The 16,959-nt window shown below is 39.6% G+C and overlaps 1 protein-coding gene across 5 annotated transcripts in view; it reads right to left on the reverse strand.

Annotated features, from left to right (window-relative positions):
• Positions 1-281: 281 nt before the first annotated feature.
• Positions 282-16,959, reverse strand: part of LOC118520436 (centrosomal protein of 126 kDa) — a 90,815-nt gene continuing 74,137 nt past the window's right edge. For 2 of the 5 annotated variants that reach the window (XM_078059093.1, XM_078059097.1), the window contains 5 exons: positions 12,262-12,374; positions 9,721-9,796; positions 7,918-8,127; positions 6,938-7,002; positions 282-710 (listed from right to left, as the gene is read on the reverse strand). In XM_078059093.1, the coding sequence (XP_077915219.1) occupies positions 648-710; positions 6,938-7,002; positions 7,918-8,127; positions 9,721-9,796; positions 12,262-12,374 (527 nt within the window). In that variant the 3' untranslated portion in view covers positions 282-647. Of the gene's footprint in view, positions 711-6,937; positions 7,003-7,917; positions 8,128-9,720; positions 9,797-12,261; positions 12,375-16,959 lie in introns of those variants that run through there. The other 3 variants (XM_078059094.1, XM_078059095.1, XM_078059096.1) reach the window with 3 other exon arrangements.

The following is a 16,959-nucleotide window of genomic DNA, read 5'->3' on the forward strand; positions in this document are numbered from 1 at the left end:
TTAGACAGATGGCTTTACTATTTATGTGGGATATTATTATTATTATTTTTAAGATTTTATTTATTTATTTGAGAGAGAGAGAATGAGAGAAACAGCATGAGAGGGGGGAGGGTCAGAGGGAGAAGCAGACTCCCCGCTGAGCAGGGAGCCCGATGCGGGACTTGATCCCGGGACTCCAGGATCATGACCTGAGCCGAAGGCAGTCGCTCAACCAACTGAGCCACTCAGGTGCCCCTATGTGGGATATTATTAACTAATCATGAACTTTTTATACCACTGTACCAAAATTTAATAGAATTTATTAGGGATTTCAGAAAAACAAAGCTTCACAACTATAGCTAATACATAATTTGAATAACAAAATATCCTCTTTTATTTTTAAATATAATGAATTTGTTTTCAGTAGCATGCTCATTAAAAACAATGAAGCATTTCCATTCACTAAAAATGTATTTATCAATAAAATACATAATAACCTTGTAGCATAAATGTAAACTAGTCAATTTATCTCCATTACTCATGTTATGATTTACCTTTATCTTATGGTTATAGTATTTTAAATCATTAACAAATGCAGAAATCTATGCTCTATTTACAGGAGACTGTCAACGATAACGACTCCGGGTAATACTCGCTGTTGTACGCCGTCAGTATTTTCTCTGCCATCTGGATCCGACGCCAGGAGATGGGCTGCCCCTTGGCTGGCTGTTCTGTAACACAGCGTCACAATATTACTGCACTCCAGTATTCACAGGCTTTACCACGGGGATCTCGCCACAGATTACAGATTGTGTAACACAGAACTCCTGATTCAAATCCCCAAAGGCTACACACTCCTCCTCCTCAACGTGACTTCCACCTCACGGAAGGCAGCATACTCATTATAATAATTCATAATCGTCACTCTTCCTATTGGTAAAAATGTGCTCAGGAGGTGCTTTTTGTCATCACCTGCTGTGTAAATGGTCAGAAGGAGTAGTTTTATGTTCTAAGAGAAGCACTCGCAGCTCGTAGAACACCCTAGGAGTAGTTTAACAACATACATTGGGTTGAAGAAGTTAAGTTGCTTGGGAGGGCAATTGTTAAAAATTCATTAAATTCATTAAATTCATAACATTCATTTTTACAAAGGAAATAAAATATTCCAAAATGAAAATTGTGCCTCTAAGATTCACAAGTTTTAGGTGGAAAGAGCACGTCTCCGGACGCCCTGCAGCAGGCCCACTGGGCTCCGGGGTCTGTGGGCTGTCTCTGCGGGCGCAAGAGCCTCAGAGGTAGGAGCGTGTTACCCTCGTTCTCCCCCCCCCGCCCCGAGCTCGCAGAGTGCCTGACCAGTGTGATGACCGACGAAAACAAAACATCAGACAGCTACGGCTGCCCAAAAGAGGAAGCTGTAGATTTTGGACGGGATAAAACTTGGGCTGGATAAGCCTTCCCAGAGGGGACAGCACTGAAGTCCAGCGTGGAGGAGGAGCAGGAGAGAGGCCAGCAGGAGGGCAGGTCCCGGAGGGCCAGGGCGGGGAAGGGCAGGGGGTGGCGGGACGTGGGGAGTTCCTGGGAGACCGATCTGTGGCTCTGGGCTGTGTGAGCGACGTGCGGGGGAGGAAGGGTGTTGAGTGCGTCATGGCCAAGGTGATGGGTAGCCCTGGCCAGAGAGCGACGCGACCTGTTCATACTCGCGCCGTACAAAGATTGTTCTGGTGATGGTGTGAACGGTGCGCTGGAGACAGCACATCTGGAGCCAAGTCGCCATCCGTTCTTGACCAGGACACACTCAGGAGCGAAGAGTCGTGACGGATCTGAGGTGCACTTATTATTAGGAGGGTTTATTGCCTGGGGCTACGGGAGAATGAGAAGCCTGGAAATCTGGAGGACAAAGGTGTCCTCAACTGAAATAAGAATTACAAAAGGTAGAAGAGATTTTGGGAGGAACAGGGGAAAGGGCCAATCCTGGCTCTGCCACTGAACATTTTTCAGACTTGAGAAAATTACTTTATGTCCCTCACTTAGATCACACAAGAGAATGTGTGAAACCATTTGGCCAAGTACTTCTCAGGGGCAGGAACCCCATAATGGGCTTCCTTTGTTCTCTCTAATTATATCTCAACAATATTCAGTTGCCACCAAAGAGGATTAATTGATTAAATATTAACATTCACCAAAGGACTTTGGAAAAACTCCAGAAATAGTGGTATTTTATTTTATGGAGCATAAAATCTTGCTTCAGAATACTAAAAAAAAAGTTTCAAGTTCAAATAAATCACCTCATTTTATTGCAGTCTGAAAAAGGGAGATGATCTATATTCAAAGACCATGTATAAAAAAATCACAGTCTCAACCAATATTTTCAAGTATTTAGTATGTGCTAGTTTCTATGAAGTGAACAGGTAAGTGGAAAAACAGCCTCAACAATATAGTTCCAAAGATTAATCATGTAAGAAGACAGCTCACGAAAATTCCTATGGAGTGTAAGTACAAAACCAGCGATACTGCAGTACTACGTCCAGGGGAAGGTGTGGTCAACATCGGCCACACTGGTTGTGGAGGGCTTCATGGGGGAAGTGTCATTACGTTGGCACTTAGAAGGGCTGGATTAGGGCAACAGAGCGAAAGCATAGCTAGTGCGGTTCGGAACTGGGCGCGAACACCAGCAAAACATGAGCAAACCATGGAGGCGGGATAGAGTATTGCAGACTTGGAGGACAACCAGGAGACTGGCTTGTCTGGAACCCAAGCTTCATCGTGTAAGAAGAGACGCAGGTGGGACTACGGGCTGCTACAAATCAACGGTAGAGTGAGTCCTACTAGTTACAAGGGAAAGTCATGCTCTGCATGTAGCTTGCACTTAAGTATTTTGAGGACTGCTTCCTTTTTTTGAGACAATGTGAACAGATAAGATGATCATAATAGAGGCAGTAATGATGTGGCACACTGAGCTGTGGGTCGCGGGAACTGTACCACAGGTCTGTGCTAAGTGCTTTCCAGGAGCGACTGCCTCCCAGAACCCTCACAGGTGCTCTCAGGGGATGATGATGGCTAGGAGGAAACAGGACAGGGTGGGCTGGATTCTGGTCCTCTGAAACCTCAGAACAGCGCTGGCTCTAAGCCCAGTTGGCTGATGCCTGAGGCGTGAGAGATGCTGAAATGACTCCTGCTCAAAATTATTCCTAAATCCCACCAAAATCCCACTACTAGAAATTCACCAGAGTTCTTTCCAGATATTGTTTTTAAATGATTTAAATGGTTTTAAATCTTCCTGAATGATTAAAAAAAATGATAAGTCATCTTTTAAAATTCATGCTAAATACCTTAGCATGAATGAATATATCAGTTCACTTTTCTGCCTAAGAGGAGAAACCCAAATCAACACCACCAAACTCTGTGGGAGAAAAAACACAAAGGGCAACAGAATTGGGGAAATACACAAAAACCAGCAACAAAAACACGCATGTGGGCATGCAGGGTGGTGGATAAGTATATAAACTTCACCCAGGTTGTGAATTTTCCAGAGAGATGTATAATTTTTGAGACTTAAACATAAATTCTCAAATCTTAAACCAATGGCATTTGAGTTTTCTGTATTGGGGTACCTGGTAGATTTATTACATAATTAATGTTGCTCTGCTGAGAAATTCAGTTCCTGAGTTAACGACATAATGCATGTAAATTATAACGCTGGACACATATGACATACATTATCATTGGGAAACAAAAATCTTTTTTTTTTTTTTAAAGATTTTATTTATTTATTTGACAGAGAGAGACACAGCGAGAGAGGGAACACAAGCAGGGGGAGTGGGAGAGGGAGAAGCAGGCTTCCCGCTGAGCAGGGAGCCTGATGTGGGGCTCGAACCCAGGACCCTGGGATCATGACCTGAGCTGAAGGCAGACGCTTAACGACTGAGCCACCCAGGTGCCCCTGGGAAACAAAAATCTTGTAAGTTCATATGGGTATGAAAACATTGGGGTGGAAAGGTAAAATAAAATAAAAAACATTAATAAAAACCTTACTTTCCACATCTCCAAGCCCACAAATATTCCTGAATAGATATTCCTGCCATTACGTGGAGAGCACTAGGCTGTACCACAAGGGTCCTGACAAAAACAAGGCAGCTTTGGTGGTCTCCTGTGTCATATACAGAAAGTATAGGAATATGATTACAAATTGCCTTTCTAGAACATACATATTAAATAATTTTACTTATTTGGAAATTGTGATGGAGACACAGGAACAAATTTTGACAGCTTTCCAAAGACCAGGTGATGGGGATTAAAGACTATACTTATCATGATGAAAACAAAAGACCAAAAAGTATCTAAAGCCCATTCACTTTATTCCTAGGGGAGGCACTAAGCACTTATTTATTGGTGCTTTAACCATAACTCTAAAAGCTTGGACATCCATCTTCTGGACTCAAAATAAATTATAAGCAGCTAAATAGAAAATCTGAAGGAAGATACAGGTAGAATCAAGCAGGTGATAAAATGAAAACAAATGGCTCTAAGAACACAAACTTTGAAACTTTGCACCCACCATAAATGTTAACCCATATCTAATGAGAAAACCATCAGAAACCTCCATATCATGGGACAGTCAACAAGACACCTGGCCCAGACTCTTCGGAGGTGTCAGAGTGCACGAAAGATTGGAGAATGAAGAGATGAGACATCCATGTACAATGTATAATCCTGGGCTGCATCCTGCATCATTTTTTTTTTTTTTAAAGGTTTTATTTATTTATTTGAGAGAGAGAGAATGAGAGACAGAGAGCATGAGAGGGAGGAGGGTCAGAGGGAGAAGCAGACTCTCTGCCGAGCAGGGAGCCCGATGCGGGACTCGATCCCGGGACTCCAGGATCATGACCTGAGCCGAAGGCAGTCGCTTAACCAACTGAGCCACCCAGGCGCCCTGCATCCTGCATCAGAGAAGACATTTTGTTTTGAACTGGGGAATTCTGAATATGGAGTGTGTATCAATATTAATTTACTTGGGTGTGATGATGGTGCTGTGGTTATGCAGGAGAATGTCTGTTCTTAAGAGAACATGTACGCTTAAGTATTTAGTGTGAAAGTATCATCATGTCTATAACTGACTTTCAAACAGCTCACTGAAATGTACGTTTGTGTGTGTATATGTATGAATCTCTCTCCTGTCCTTTTGTCTTCTATTTATTCTATTCTTCCATCCATCCATCCACCCATCCTTCCATCTATCGGATAAAGCAAGCATGACAAAATGTCAACAAACAGTAAATCCAACTGAAGAGTAAAAAAGAATAAAAATAGTAGAAAAAGGGCAAACAAGACTAAAATGTTCAAATCCCCACGCAGAACATGCAAATGAAACAATTCTGATGGGGGAGGGGGCCGTTTAAACCGGCAGTTAGTGATTCTGTGATTGTATACCATTTCCCCGGAGAATAAATGGAAGGCTTCTGACCTATGTCAGTGATGATAAAGTAAGAAGAGTGACATGTTTGGAGATAAAGGGACTAGAGAAAGCTCATGGTTACCAACTGTCGTAAGGTGTGTGAAAGATCTAAGATGAAAGTGATGCCAAGCCTATCAGCGGTCCTTCATCTACACAAGTAACTCTTCCGTTAGGAGTCAGAGGCTGCGTGGCATAAGGCCACGGCGCACCGACGTGCACAGCGGAGCGCTTTGCTGAACACGCGACCTTCTCTCCTTACTGAGCAGTATTTACAGCTGGTGCCCCGTTAGCTGTCTGGGGTCAGCACACAGTTTTCAGGTTGAGCTCAAGTGTAGAGAAGGATGATCTCCATCACCGCGGGTATGATCACTCAGGTGAGGTGAGAACCGTTTATGTTATAAATAACAGAAAACTGTCACAAATTCAGACACACAAAAATTATCACTGCAAAAATTACATAAGTTTCTGAATTGGTGGAGATGAAAACTTGGCAAAAAGCCACACTGGCATGTGGGCAGCTACCGTGCACGCATCTGTCAGGGGCCAAAGTGACAGACACCACGGGAGCTGTACCACTTGCCGCAGCAGGAAGACCGTTTCCGAGAACCGTCTGCCCAGAGGGAAATAAAAAGCTTCACGAGGGCGGGGGCAGCCTCTTTGTCGTTACTTACCACCATACCCAGGACATAGCAAAAATCTAAATCATTGTGTTTATGTGACAGCAAGTAAGAAATGGAGTAGACTTGTGTAGTCTTATTTTTTCCCGTCCAGATTTCAGAACTGAGCAAGCATCCAGTTAGTTCTCTAACAAAACGCTTCCTTGTCAAACACCCACGTTGAGGACAGTGAGAGTACAGGTAGCATCTTAGTCTCAGACGCCCTTTCCACAGACCTGTCTCTGGTCACCTATGGCCACTAGGATCTCTTCCTTCTGTGAATTCCTAAGGCTGTGCTGTCCACACATGGTCTCAAGTCATATTACAGTGATTGGTATACACTCTCCATGAGCTCTTTCTCCCTGTTAGATTGAAAATTCCTTAATGCAATAAATTACCATTTATATGTGTATCTTTACCAGAACTCAGTTGTCAAGGCAAAAAATAAAAAAAATTCCAAATAACAATGTCTAGTTTTGAACTTTGAAGACCTGAAAGGGATGGGAGCAAGGGTGGGATCATTACCAAGGTAAAATTCTTGACAATTTTCCAATTAGGCTACACACCCAAAATTATTATCTGGGGAGTAGTACACTCACTGATCCCTGTTGCTGTTCCCATGAATGATGAAATACTCTGGGTGTAAAAAAAAAAACCTCTATATTCTGATCTTTTTAAGTGAGAAGATATTTGCTGATTCTAACAAAACAGATCATAATTGAAAGTTAACTGGGGAGGAAAACTCTCCAAAAGCCAAACTCAAGAAAAATTAATTTCAATACAGGGTGCTTACATGTGACATCATGACATTTCCTAAAAGGAGAAAAAAAAAGCTTCTTAAAATACTTACCAGAAGTGGTATTATTTGTAAGGTGTTTTTGATGGATGGATTCTTGCAAATGGCTTCTTGTACATCTGAAAGAATTATGCCATGACACAAAAACAATTTAGTTATGTATTTGACTGAGAAGAATGACTAAAGAATCAGATACTAAATTCTGGTATGTCAAAATATTCAAAATCAAGTTAAGAGTCTTTTTTCTATTGTCCCAGAGACAGTGTTTATACTTATATTAGGTAGGAAACAGAAGTAGTTTGGTTAAAAACAATGACATAAAACTTAAGTTGATAAGAAGGAATTCCTAATACTTTGACTATTCTATAATGATCTTTATTCAAATACTGGGTTTTCATTTCTTTCCATTTGTCTTTCTTCTTCTTCTTTTTTAAACCGAAAGGAAATTCCATTCTTGTGAGTATGCCAGGAAAGAGGAGACGCTTATTAGCTAGTAAGGCACAAAAGCTGAGGGACTTGTCACCTCTTGCCTTTTCAGTGTTTGGGCTTCTGTCCATACAATAGCAGCAAGGGTCCGGGCAAAAGGAAAGAACAAACAAACAAACAAACCCAACAACCTTCAAGCAGAATCCTTTATGTGAAGCATGAAAGTATCTAATAGGGAAATATATATATATATTATATATATATTAGAGAGAGGGAGAGAGAGTGTACGTGTGAGTGGGGTGAGGGGGAGAGGGAGAGAGAGGATCCTCAGGCAGAGTCCATGCTGAGTGAGGAGCCTGATGGCAGGCTCAGTCTCAGGACCCTGAGATCACAATCTGAGCTGAAATCAAGACTTAACTGACTGAGCCACCCAGGTACCCCTGCTCAAATACATTTTTTTAACTGTTATATATTTGATTTAAGTAGCTAATAATCTGGATACATTTTGTATTTTTATTTCCAATTTTTAAATTAAATTAAATTTTAAATTACAATTGTCTAAGTACAAAATATAAAATTTCTTACGAAAGCTGTTCTTCCACACTCACAGTATAAGCTCTCATTGAGACGACTGAGGGACTGTAGGATCTTCTGCTCCCCAGCTGAGAGTGCAGAGATGTCGAATGGCTGGGTCTTATTTAAAGCCAGATTTGGTTTCTGTAGCTGCTTGCTATTCATGACAGTGAGAATTTCATCCTCAGGCACTGAAGCTTTCACTAGGCTTTCAGCCATCAAAAACTGTGAAGTACTATCTGAAACTACAGAAACTTTACATCAATTATTCTTTGATCCCTTTTTGTCTTTGGGATCTTCCCACATACCTACTTAACTGACATGCGTCTGTATGTATTCATTTCACAAATAGAAACCCAGTAAATCTTCTGTTACTTTGCATTTTATTTATCAGGATTATCTGTATCTAGCATTTTCCCATCCCTGATTAAAAAATAGAAATTCAAAATGATGGCAGGGAGGCAATGAAAACCCCTAGCATGTTACCTGAGCTAAAGGAAAAACACATCACCTTTAGACTGTTTGTGTTGTGTTTTTGTTATCCATTGGTAATTCAAAGAGAAGATGAAGTAGATTGTCTTTATAATGACAATTAAGATAAGTTATGAATAAAAGAGTAAAATAAAAGGAAAGGAAAGTTAGAAAATGAGTGACAGGCTAAACAGAACTGACTGCCTAGGAACAGACCCATGAAGACACAAGAATTTAACATCTGATCAAAGAAGCATCAAAGTCTTGAGGGAAGGGAAAGATGACTCAATAAATTAGTTTACTGCTTATAAAAGAATCAACTTGCAGTTTTCCTGTACATCATCCACTTAAACAAATTCAAAGGAAATTATTTAATTTAAGGAATGAAACCATTAGAGCAATCTAGAGGAGACAGAAAGAAACACTCCTGTATTTCTGTATTGGGAAGGTTCTTTGCTTTTAAAAGTAATGGAGAAATCACTAAGTAAAGACTAAAAGACATGTTTATTTAAAGGGCAGTCTTCCCTAATAGACTAAATTTTTGAAAGGCAAGACTTTTGTGTGTTTTATGCATTACTGTATATCCAAAATCTAGTTGTAGGCAGGAAATTAGCTCTCAATCACTTGTTGAATGAAAAAATTAATTCTAAGTATAAACATATAAGTGGAATAAAATGCAAATAATAAAGTAATAAAAACATTTGCAACTAATATGAAGAATAGAACCTTGATATTTAAAGAATTTGCAGAAATCAGTAAGGAAATACCAAAACTCCAATATCTACTGGGGAAAACAATACAAAGGACCAATTCATCAGAAGTAAAGACACATACAAAAATAATTAAGCATATTATTAATAAAAGATAAACAATTCAAAACTAATAAAACACAATTTCTTTGCCTATCATGTAAGCAAATCATAGAAATAATTCTACCTCAAGTTGGCATACATCTCAGAAAAGTTTTAAACGTTATTTCTCAGGAAAATACTTTGGAATCTGCATAAGGAGCTATAACAATGCTTATTTCTTCTGATCCAGTATTCATTTAATACACAGAGTTTCGTTCAACAAATATTTATTAGGTGCCAATGGCATGTCAAATAGTGTAATTGTGATTCCTGGAATCTTTGTCTTATGGAAATGATTGAAAAGTCAGGAAAAAGCTTCATGTAGAAAGATGTTCAATACATTATTACTTAGAATAAACAAACCTGGCAACAGTCTAAATGTGCAGGACAAGGGGCTCGAATCCCACTTGGGGGCCTACCTGTCACGTAGTATGTATGTACTTGGGAAAACACACGTAACAAAAAATGAAATCACTGGGAACAAAGTTCAGAGAAAAATTTTAAACCGAAACATACCTTCTTCAACATCAGAAGTACCCCTCGTAGTGTGTTTTGGCTCACTTGAACTTAGCTGGACACTTTGCCCAAAATTCTACAAAAATATAATATTATCTCAGAATAGATTTCCATATTTAAATATTCACGATATCCATTTATTTAAAAAAAACATGTGCATTCTACATAGTTTCAGTTATCACTGCTCATGTAACCTGTATATTTTCTTTTTCTTGCAGCAGAAATCAAGACTTACGGGGATAAGGCCTTTCTAGGGTACCTGAAATTTTAAAAAATGTTTTATGTCAATTTTGGAAAATTTTCAGGTTGCAGTGTTCCCTTGGGTCTTTGGAAGAGGGAAGTAAGGTGCTACTTAGAGGAACAGCAACAACCTACCTTCAGGTTCATGACCCAGCTGGTTTCTCACCGCAGGGGCCGAGCCTCCCACGCGGACTCGTGCCGAGGCCGAGACTTGCGCAGAGCCGTGAGCGGGCACACTCCGCGCTCTGCGGGCCGGCTGCGCTGCCGCGTGCCCGTGCTCGGCGGGTGGCCCCACTGCCCCTGACCGCCCTGTCCCGGGCCTGCGCTCGGCCGGCCCCAAGAGTCGCTGGCGCAGGCGTGAGCGAGAGCCCTGCCGCCCTTGCCCCCATGGCCTCGCCCGGCCTCCCCTGGAGATGGAGGGTCCCGGCGGGGAGACGCAGTCCTGGCACGAAGTGGGACCCTGCTCCTCCCACCTTTCCTGGCTCTCTCTCGGATTCTCTCCACGTGGAAGAACGATAAAACACATTTCCCAAAACAAGGTGACAGGGGCCATCGCTATAGTGACTGCCCCGCTGCGGAGGCTCTTTAGTTAAAATATAAAACAAAACAAAACCCCCCAAATCAAAACAAAACAAGAGGGCTGAAAAACTTAAACTCAAAATCTTGAATTTTGATTCGGGAACACTGACCTACTCTAAAGGTAACGAGACCGTGGAAGATGTTTAAGCAGGTGTGTGAATGGAAGGCGGACATGGGGCTTCTGGAAAGAAAAACACACGTGGGCTCGAAACCAGGGAGACAGTGTGCAAAGGGGCACACCCGGACAGAGGAAGACCCCGAAAGACAAAGATGAATTTAGAGAGCGCACTCCTCAGGAGCACTTCAAGTTTAGTTCATTTTTGTTGTTGTTATAACAACTATATATTGCTTTAGCATTTAAAATCATTTATACAAATAAACCCTTGTTCACTTGACAGATTCTGAGATGCTTGATGTGAACAACATGGGGCTTGAGAGGAAGGCCTTCCTAGGCAGTACTGTACCTTCGGGAAGGTGGGTCTGTGAGTGAGTGCTGGGCTATTAAGCATTAAGAATAGCATGGTCACGGGGCAGCTTTATTTACATCGTACAGAACTAAATGACGTTGGTCTTGCTGTTAAGAATATATCATGGCTGATTTTCCTCCACAGTAAAAATCTTATCTATATAAAACAATAGTTCCTACAATATACAAATAATAGAATCCTCAACTCATAAGTCGGATATAAATTCTTCATAAGGCACTCTATTTCACTGCTATCAAAAATCGGAAGTGTTACTTAGAGTAGAAATTCCAAGTGAAATGCTATTTACTCATCCCTCTAGATGTTTTAATAGTTATTTATTTTTTTGGATTTTATTTACTTGACAGAGAGACAGAGAGAGACAGAGGGCAAAGAGGGGGAGCAGGAGAGGGAGATGCAGGCCTCAATCCCAGGACCCTGGGATCACGACCCGAGCCGAAGGCAGATGCTCAACCCAGGCGCTCCTGATTTAATATTTTAAATTCAATCCTTGGATGAGGTTAGATGTCCAGAAAATGTCATATTTAGGTCACGTTTACTTAGCTCTTATGGGATTACCTCCACTAATTTTAAAATGACTTTTATTAAGCTTCTGACTTTTACTGAAGATCTCTATCTCAAACAGCCATATGAAACTCCTGATTCGTCTGCTGTTGACTATGAAGAGGTGTCCATCCATTCTGAGCTCCAGGTGCCCACAGAGGGGCCTCAGGGGGGCAGTCTCTTCCTCTACTGCACCTCAAACACCATCATTATCAGTGACCCCTGAGAACCATACACCCCATCCTATTTTCCTTTTGCCGTATCTTCCAGGAAGCTCAGATCCACAGAGGATATTTAAGCACAAGAACTTGACTAGTCTTTATGATTAACACACTTACTTCCTCTATCCAGGGCTCTCAGTTACTTTTCTGTTTTTCTTTTTTTATGTATACTTAGAAACTTTGTTGCAAATAACATGTATAAATAATAAAGAAAAGAATAATGGTGATTTGTTAAGGTTGGTTGAAAATCTTCATTAGTAATTGATCATATAGGCAAAGAGAATATAGCAAACACGTCTAGTACAGTAAGTTCCTAGGGTAGAGATTCCTGTGCTGCTGCTTAATGACCTTGGCATATTTATATTTATGTTGTGGTCCGCACTTCATAGCAAAAGCACAGTCCTTTGAGAACATTCTGTTTTCCAAGCAATTTTTCACTACTGAATAGACATTGTTACTAACACCGTACTTACGTTCATTTGCTCATTGCACTTCTTTCCTGCAGATCGAGAGTTTTGTCTTTTCTGTTCTAAAAGGCTTCTCTGCTTATTTTCAACAATTCGCTTTCTTCTTACAACAGTAGAGCCTTAAACAATGCCAACAAAATGTCAAAAGTAACATGCGTACGTTATATGCACAAACTTACGAGTTATCTTCAAACATTGCAGAAAACCCTACGTTTCTTCCGTTCAGTCAGAAAACTCTTACTGAGCTTCTGTTATATGTACCATGCATGGCATGGTTAAAGTAATGAATTAAACAAAATTTCTGCTTCTGAGGAGTTTATAGTTTCGACCAGTGGCCTCCCAAGTATGCTGCCGGAACGGCAGGAGGATAGTCAAACACATCATGCTGTGTGGGAAGAACAGACTACAATTCCACTTTCTGCTTATTATCTACACAGGAGAAACTAAACATCACCATGTTACTATGTGGTTGACCCTGGCACCTTGTCCATTTGCAAGGTCAACGGTCGTAGACTGCCCACGGTAAACACCGTTCTCTGGGAGAACAGTATGGGTGCTCCGGGAGAGATGGGCACTGCTATCAGTCGCCAGGCTCTCTTGCCTCCTGTCATCTAACTAAATGTTACCTGTGTCTGCTCAGTGGATGTATGGCTATCTCACAGCATCTGAATGAGTCCTCACAAAATGGAAGAGTCTAAAAAAGACTTTTGTAGTGCCTCCCTCGTATGGGCAATGTTTTATTATTTTAGGTGAGTAGTGGGCATGTGGATATTTCTTATCATTTTTTCTATGCTTTTTATATGACTAATCAAAAACATATTCTTAGACAGAAGCAAACCAAGAAACAGACTCTGAACTACAGAGAACACACTGAAGGTGACCAGAGGGGATGTGGATGGGGGGATGGGCTAGATGGGTGATGGGGTTGAAGGAGGCGCTGGTGTGATGAGCACCGGGTGTTGTATGCAAGTGTTGAATCAATGTATTGTACACCTGAAACTAATATCACACTGTCTGTTAACTAACTGGAATTTGAATAAAAACTTAAAAAAAAAAAAGTGCGAACAGCCACAGACAATATGTAAATGATTGAGTGTGGCTTTGTGCCAATAACACTTAATTTATAAAAATAGGTGGAGGGGCAGCTGGGTGGCTCAGTTGTTAAGTGTCTGTCTTTAGCTCAGGTCATGATCCCAGGGTCCTGGGATCGAGCCCCACGTCGGGCTCCCTGCGCAAGAAGCCTGCTTCTCCCTCTCCCACTCCCCCTGCTTGTGTACCCTCTCTCGCTGTGTCTCTCTCTGTCAAATAAATAAATAAAATCTTTAAAAAAAATAAAAATAGGTGGAGAGTTGATTTGGCTTATAGACTAGTTTGCAGACCCCTAGACTAGATGATGTAGAAGTTTCTTCTACTGCTAATATTCTATGATTTAACTTGTTTTAATAGCAATGCTATATCCCTATGAAGTTAAATTGATTATTCAATCATCTGTCAAACATGGGAGTTTGTGAAGTAAGTATTTTCCTGCTGTTTGTTATTAACAATAGCCAAGATATAGAAACAATCTAAGTGTCCATCAATGGATGAATGAATAAAGAAGACATGGTTTATATAAACATATTATTATTTAGCCATGAGAAAGAAGGAAGTCCTGCCATTTGTGACAACATGGATGGGACCTTGAAGGTATTATGTTAAGTGAATTAAGTCACATAAAGACAAATATTGTATGGTATCACTTATATGTGGAATCTAAAAAAGCTGAACTAGGGGCACCTGACTGGCTCAGTTGGTGGAGCATGCAACTCTTAATCTCAGGGTTGTTAGTTCAAGCCCCATGTTGAGAATGGTGCCTACTTAAAAAAAAATTTAAAAAGCTGAACTAGTAGAAACTGTTGAATCGTGGTTATAGAGGCTAGGGAGTGTGGGAATTGAGATGTCAGTCAAAGTACAAACTTGCAGTTAGAAGATGAATAAGTTCTGGAGTTTTGATGCACAGCATCATGATTATAGTCAACAACACTGTATCATATACTTCAAAATTGCTAAGAGATTAGATATTAAATGTTCTCACCACAACAGAGAAATGACAATTATGTGATTGATGGAGGTGTTAGCTAGCTATGGTAGTAATCATACTGCGATATATAAATCTATCAATACATGGTACACCTTAAACTTACACAATGTAATGTCAATTATCCCACAATAAAAACAAGTATTTTTCTGCAAAAAAATTGCAAAACCATAGATCAAAGATAAAACTAATAACACAAGCACAGGTGAATAAGAAAAAGAGCTGATATATCTCTTATTCTCCTCATAAACTCTTTGCCACATAATGACAATGACAGTATAATTATATTTATAACAAAGTTAGAATCACAAATTGGAAAAATTATCAAACAAATAATAAAAATAAGCCTCAACCTAAATGCATATTGTACTTTGAGATATTAACTAATAATGGTATATGAAATGAAGTCATAATTGATAAGACATTTGAAACTAAACATTCAGAGCATTATTAGTAATACATGAGAGAAGTATTTTATAGAATACATAAAATTATTTTAAAAATTTAAAAATGTATTATTTATAAAATACAAAATTTTGACATTCTTTTAAAAGTTTATACTTCATTTTAATCTCCTTCTTTATATATTTCTATTTCTGATTAAGGTTATGTATTTATTAGTACAGTAATACATTTGTATGGCATGTTTATATGTATATGCTCAAAATTTTTACTAATGTTCTATATCCAACTATTCATATATAGTTAAATGCATACACTGTAAGTATACATATAAAACTATCCATCTATACCTAAATAACAACAGAGACCCCAAAGCTTTCAACCTTCTGGAAAGCTGGCCAGTAACTGAACACCTGAGCTTTGAGAGTAGGAAACGATACTATAATTCTAGCTGATATTAGTTCACCATTTATAAGTGCCCAGACATTGTTCTAAGGGCTGTCGGCACTGTTACCATCACTATTTTTACAGATAAAGAAATTAGGCACAGGAAAGGAAAAGTAACTTGCCTGAGGTAACAGAGTCAGTAAAGGGCAAAGCTGGAATTTGCATCCAAGCAGTTAATCTCTAAAATCTGAAATTCTAGCTCTTACCCTCCATGCTAGTAACTTTCATTCTGATTTGACCGTCTCACAGAAAGAAATATATTTTGCACTGTGATCCAGGATGCATATACAGTCCTGGGAAACACATTTACCTTTACAATATATGATGCCCTCTGGTAGTTTCTATCTTAGAATATTCTGATTCTAAAATTATATTTTATTTAAAAAATTCTCATCACCACTCATGAAGTCGATTTCATAATCCACTAATGAGACACAATCTGTAGTTTAGAAAGCTCTGTATTATTTTTATTCCCACCCATATGGGTAAGCTAAATGCTAAATATGCTAGGCTACATATGCTAAATGTTATAGTTTCTAGCGGGATCATCTGGGCATCAAAAGAGTTTCTATACTGTTTTCTATGCTTAGAAGATCTTGGAAAGTCCCTATCTTTCCATTTTGAAGAGCTTTAAAAATACCTTAAGTGAAAATTTTCTGGCCACATGACTGCTGTGTCAGGAATTTTTCCCTTCCTTCAGCCTGTTTGTAAATCTTTTGCAGTCACGATCTGCCAACACTTTTGTACTTTCTTGATTTGTAGCATAATTATTTGTTTTTGAGCTTTATTGTTTTTTGTGTAGATGTTCAGTCTTGTGGACTGTAAATTACTGATCCCAGGAACAGATATAGTATATGCTTAAAACTGTGTGTTGTTCCATTCACATACATACAGTTAAATACTATCTAATAATTAATATAATAGCTCAGAACCTTGGTATATTTGCAATATATATATAATATATATATATAGTTTGCACCGGCATCTTTGGCCAAATTTCTCATATGAAAATTCTACACATGATAGCTTTTCTATCAAAACTCAAAATAAAGCTACTAATTATTAATTATTACATATTTAAAATGTATAGTATTCTTTTTTTTTTTTAATATTTTATTTTTTTTGACAGAGAGAGACACAGTGAGAGAGGGAACACAAGCAGGGGGAGTGGGAGGGGGAGAAGCAGGCTTCCCGCCGAGCAGAGAGCCTGATTTGGGGCTCGATCCCAGAACCCTGGGATCATGACCCGAGCCGAAGGCAGACGCTTAATGACTGAGCCACCCAGGCGCCCCAAAATGTATAGTATTCTTAATTATAAACATCAGAACAAATTCTGGAGATGTTCAGAGAATGATAGCTTTGGAAGAGCCCTTGGAAGTTAACAGGTCAACCTTTCACTCAGAGATCTACCTTCCTCACCCATAGACATTCAACCTCTGCTCGAATGGCTTAGCCATGGGGAGCCACTACCTCTTGCACTGTTGGTGGTTTTAGCTCAGACCCTTCCTTACACTAAGCGGAAAACATCCTTGCAATTTTTACCCCTCATTTCGTTCTGTTTTCTCTTTCTTTCATATAGTAAACCTTCAAAGATTTGTACACAGCTATCATGTCTCTTAGGCTTGTGCTCCTTTATTGGTCTTCAGACCCAACCCCTGGTTCCAGAGCTCTGTGTCACCCCAGTTTGTTTAAATAGCCGTTGAAATATATAGACAATATAGGAAATGATGTAGACTACAGCAGTAGTTCCAAAGATCTGTTTATTATTGCCTAAAATT

The sequence above is a fragment of the Halichoerus grypus genome, chromosome 11 (genome assembly GCF_964656455.1).
Source record: "Halichoerus grypus chromosome 11, mHalGry1.hap1.1, whole genome shotgun sequence".
NCBI lineage: Eukaryota > Metazoa > Chordata > Mammalia > Carnivora > Phocidae > Halichoerus > Halichoerus grypus.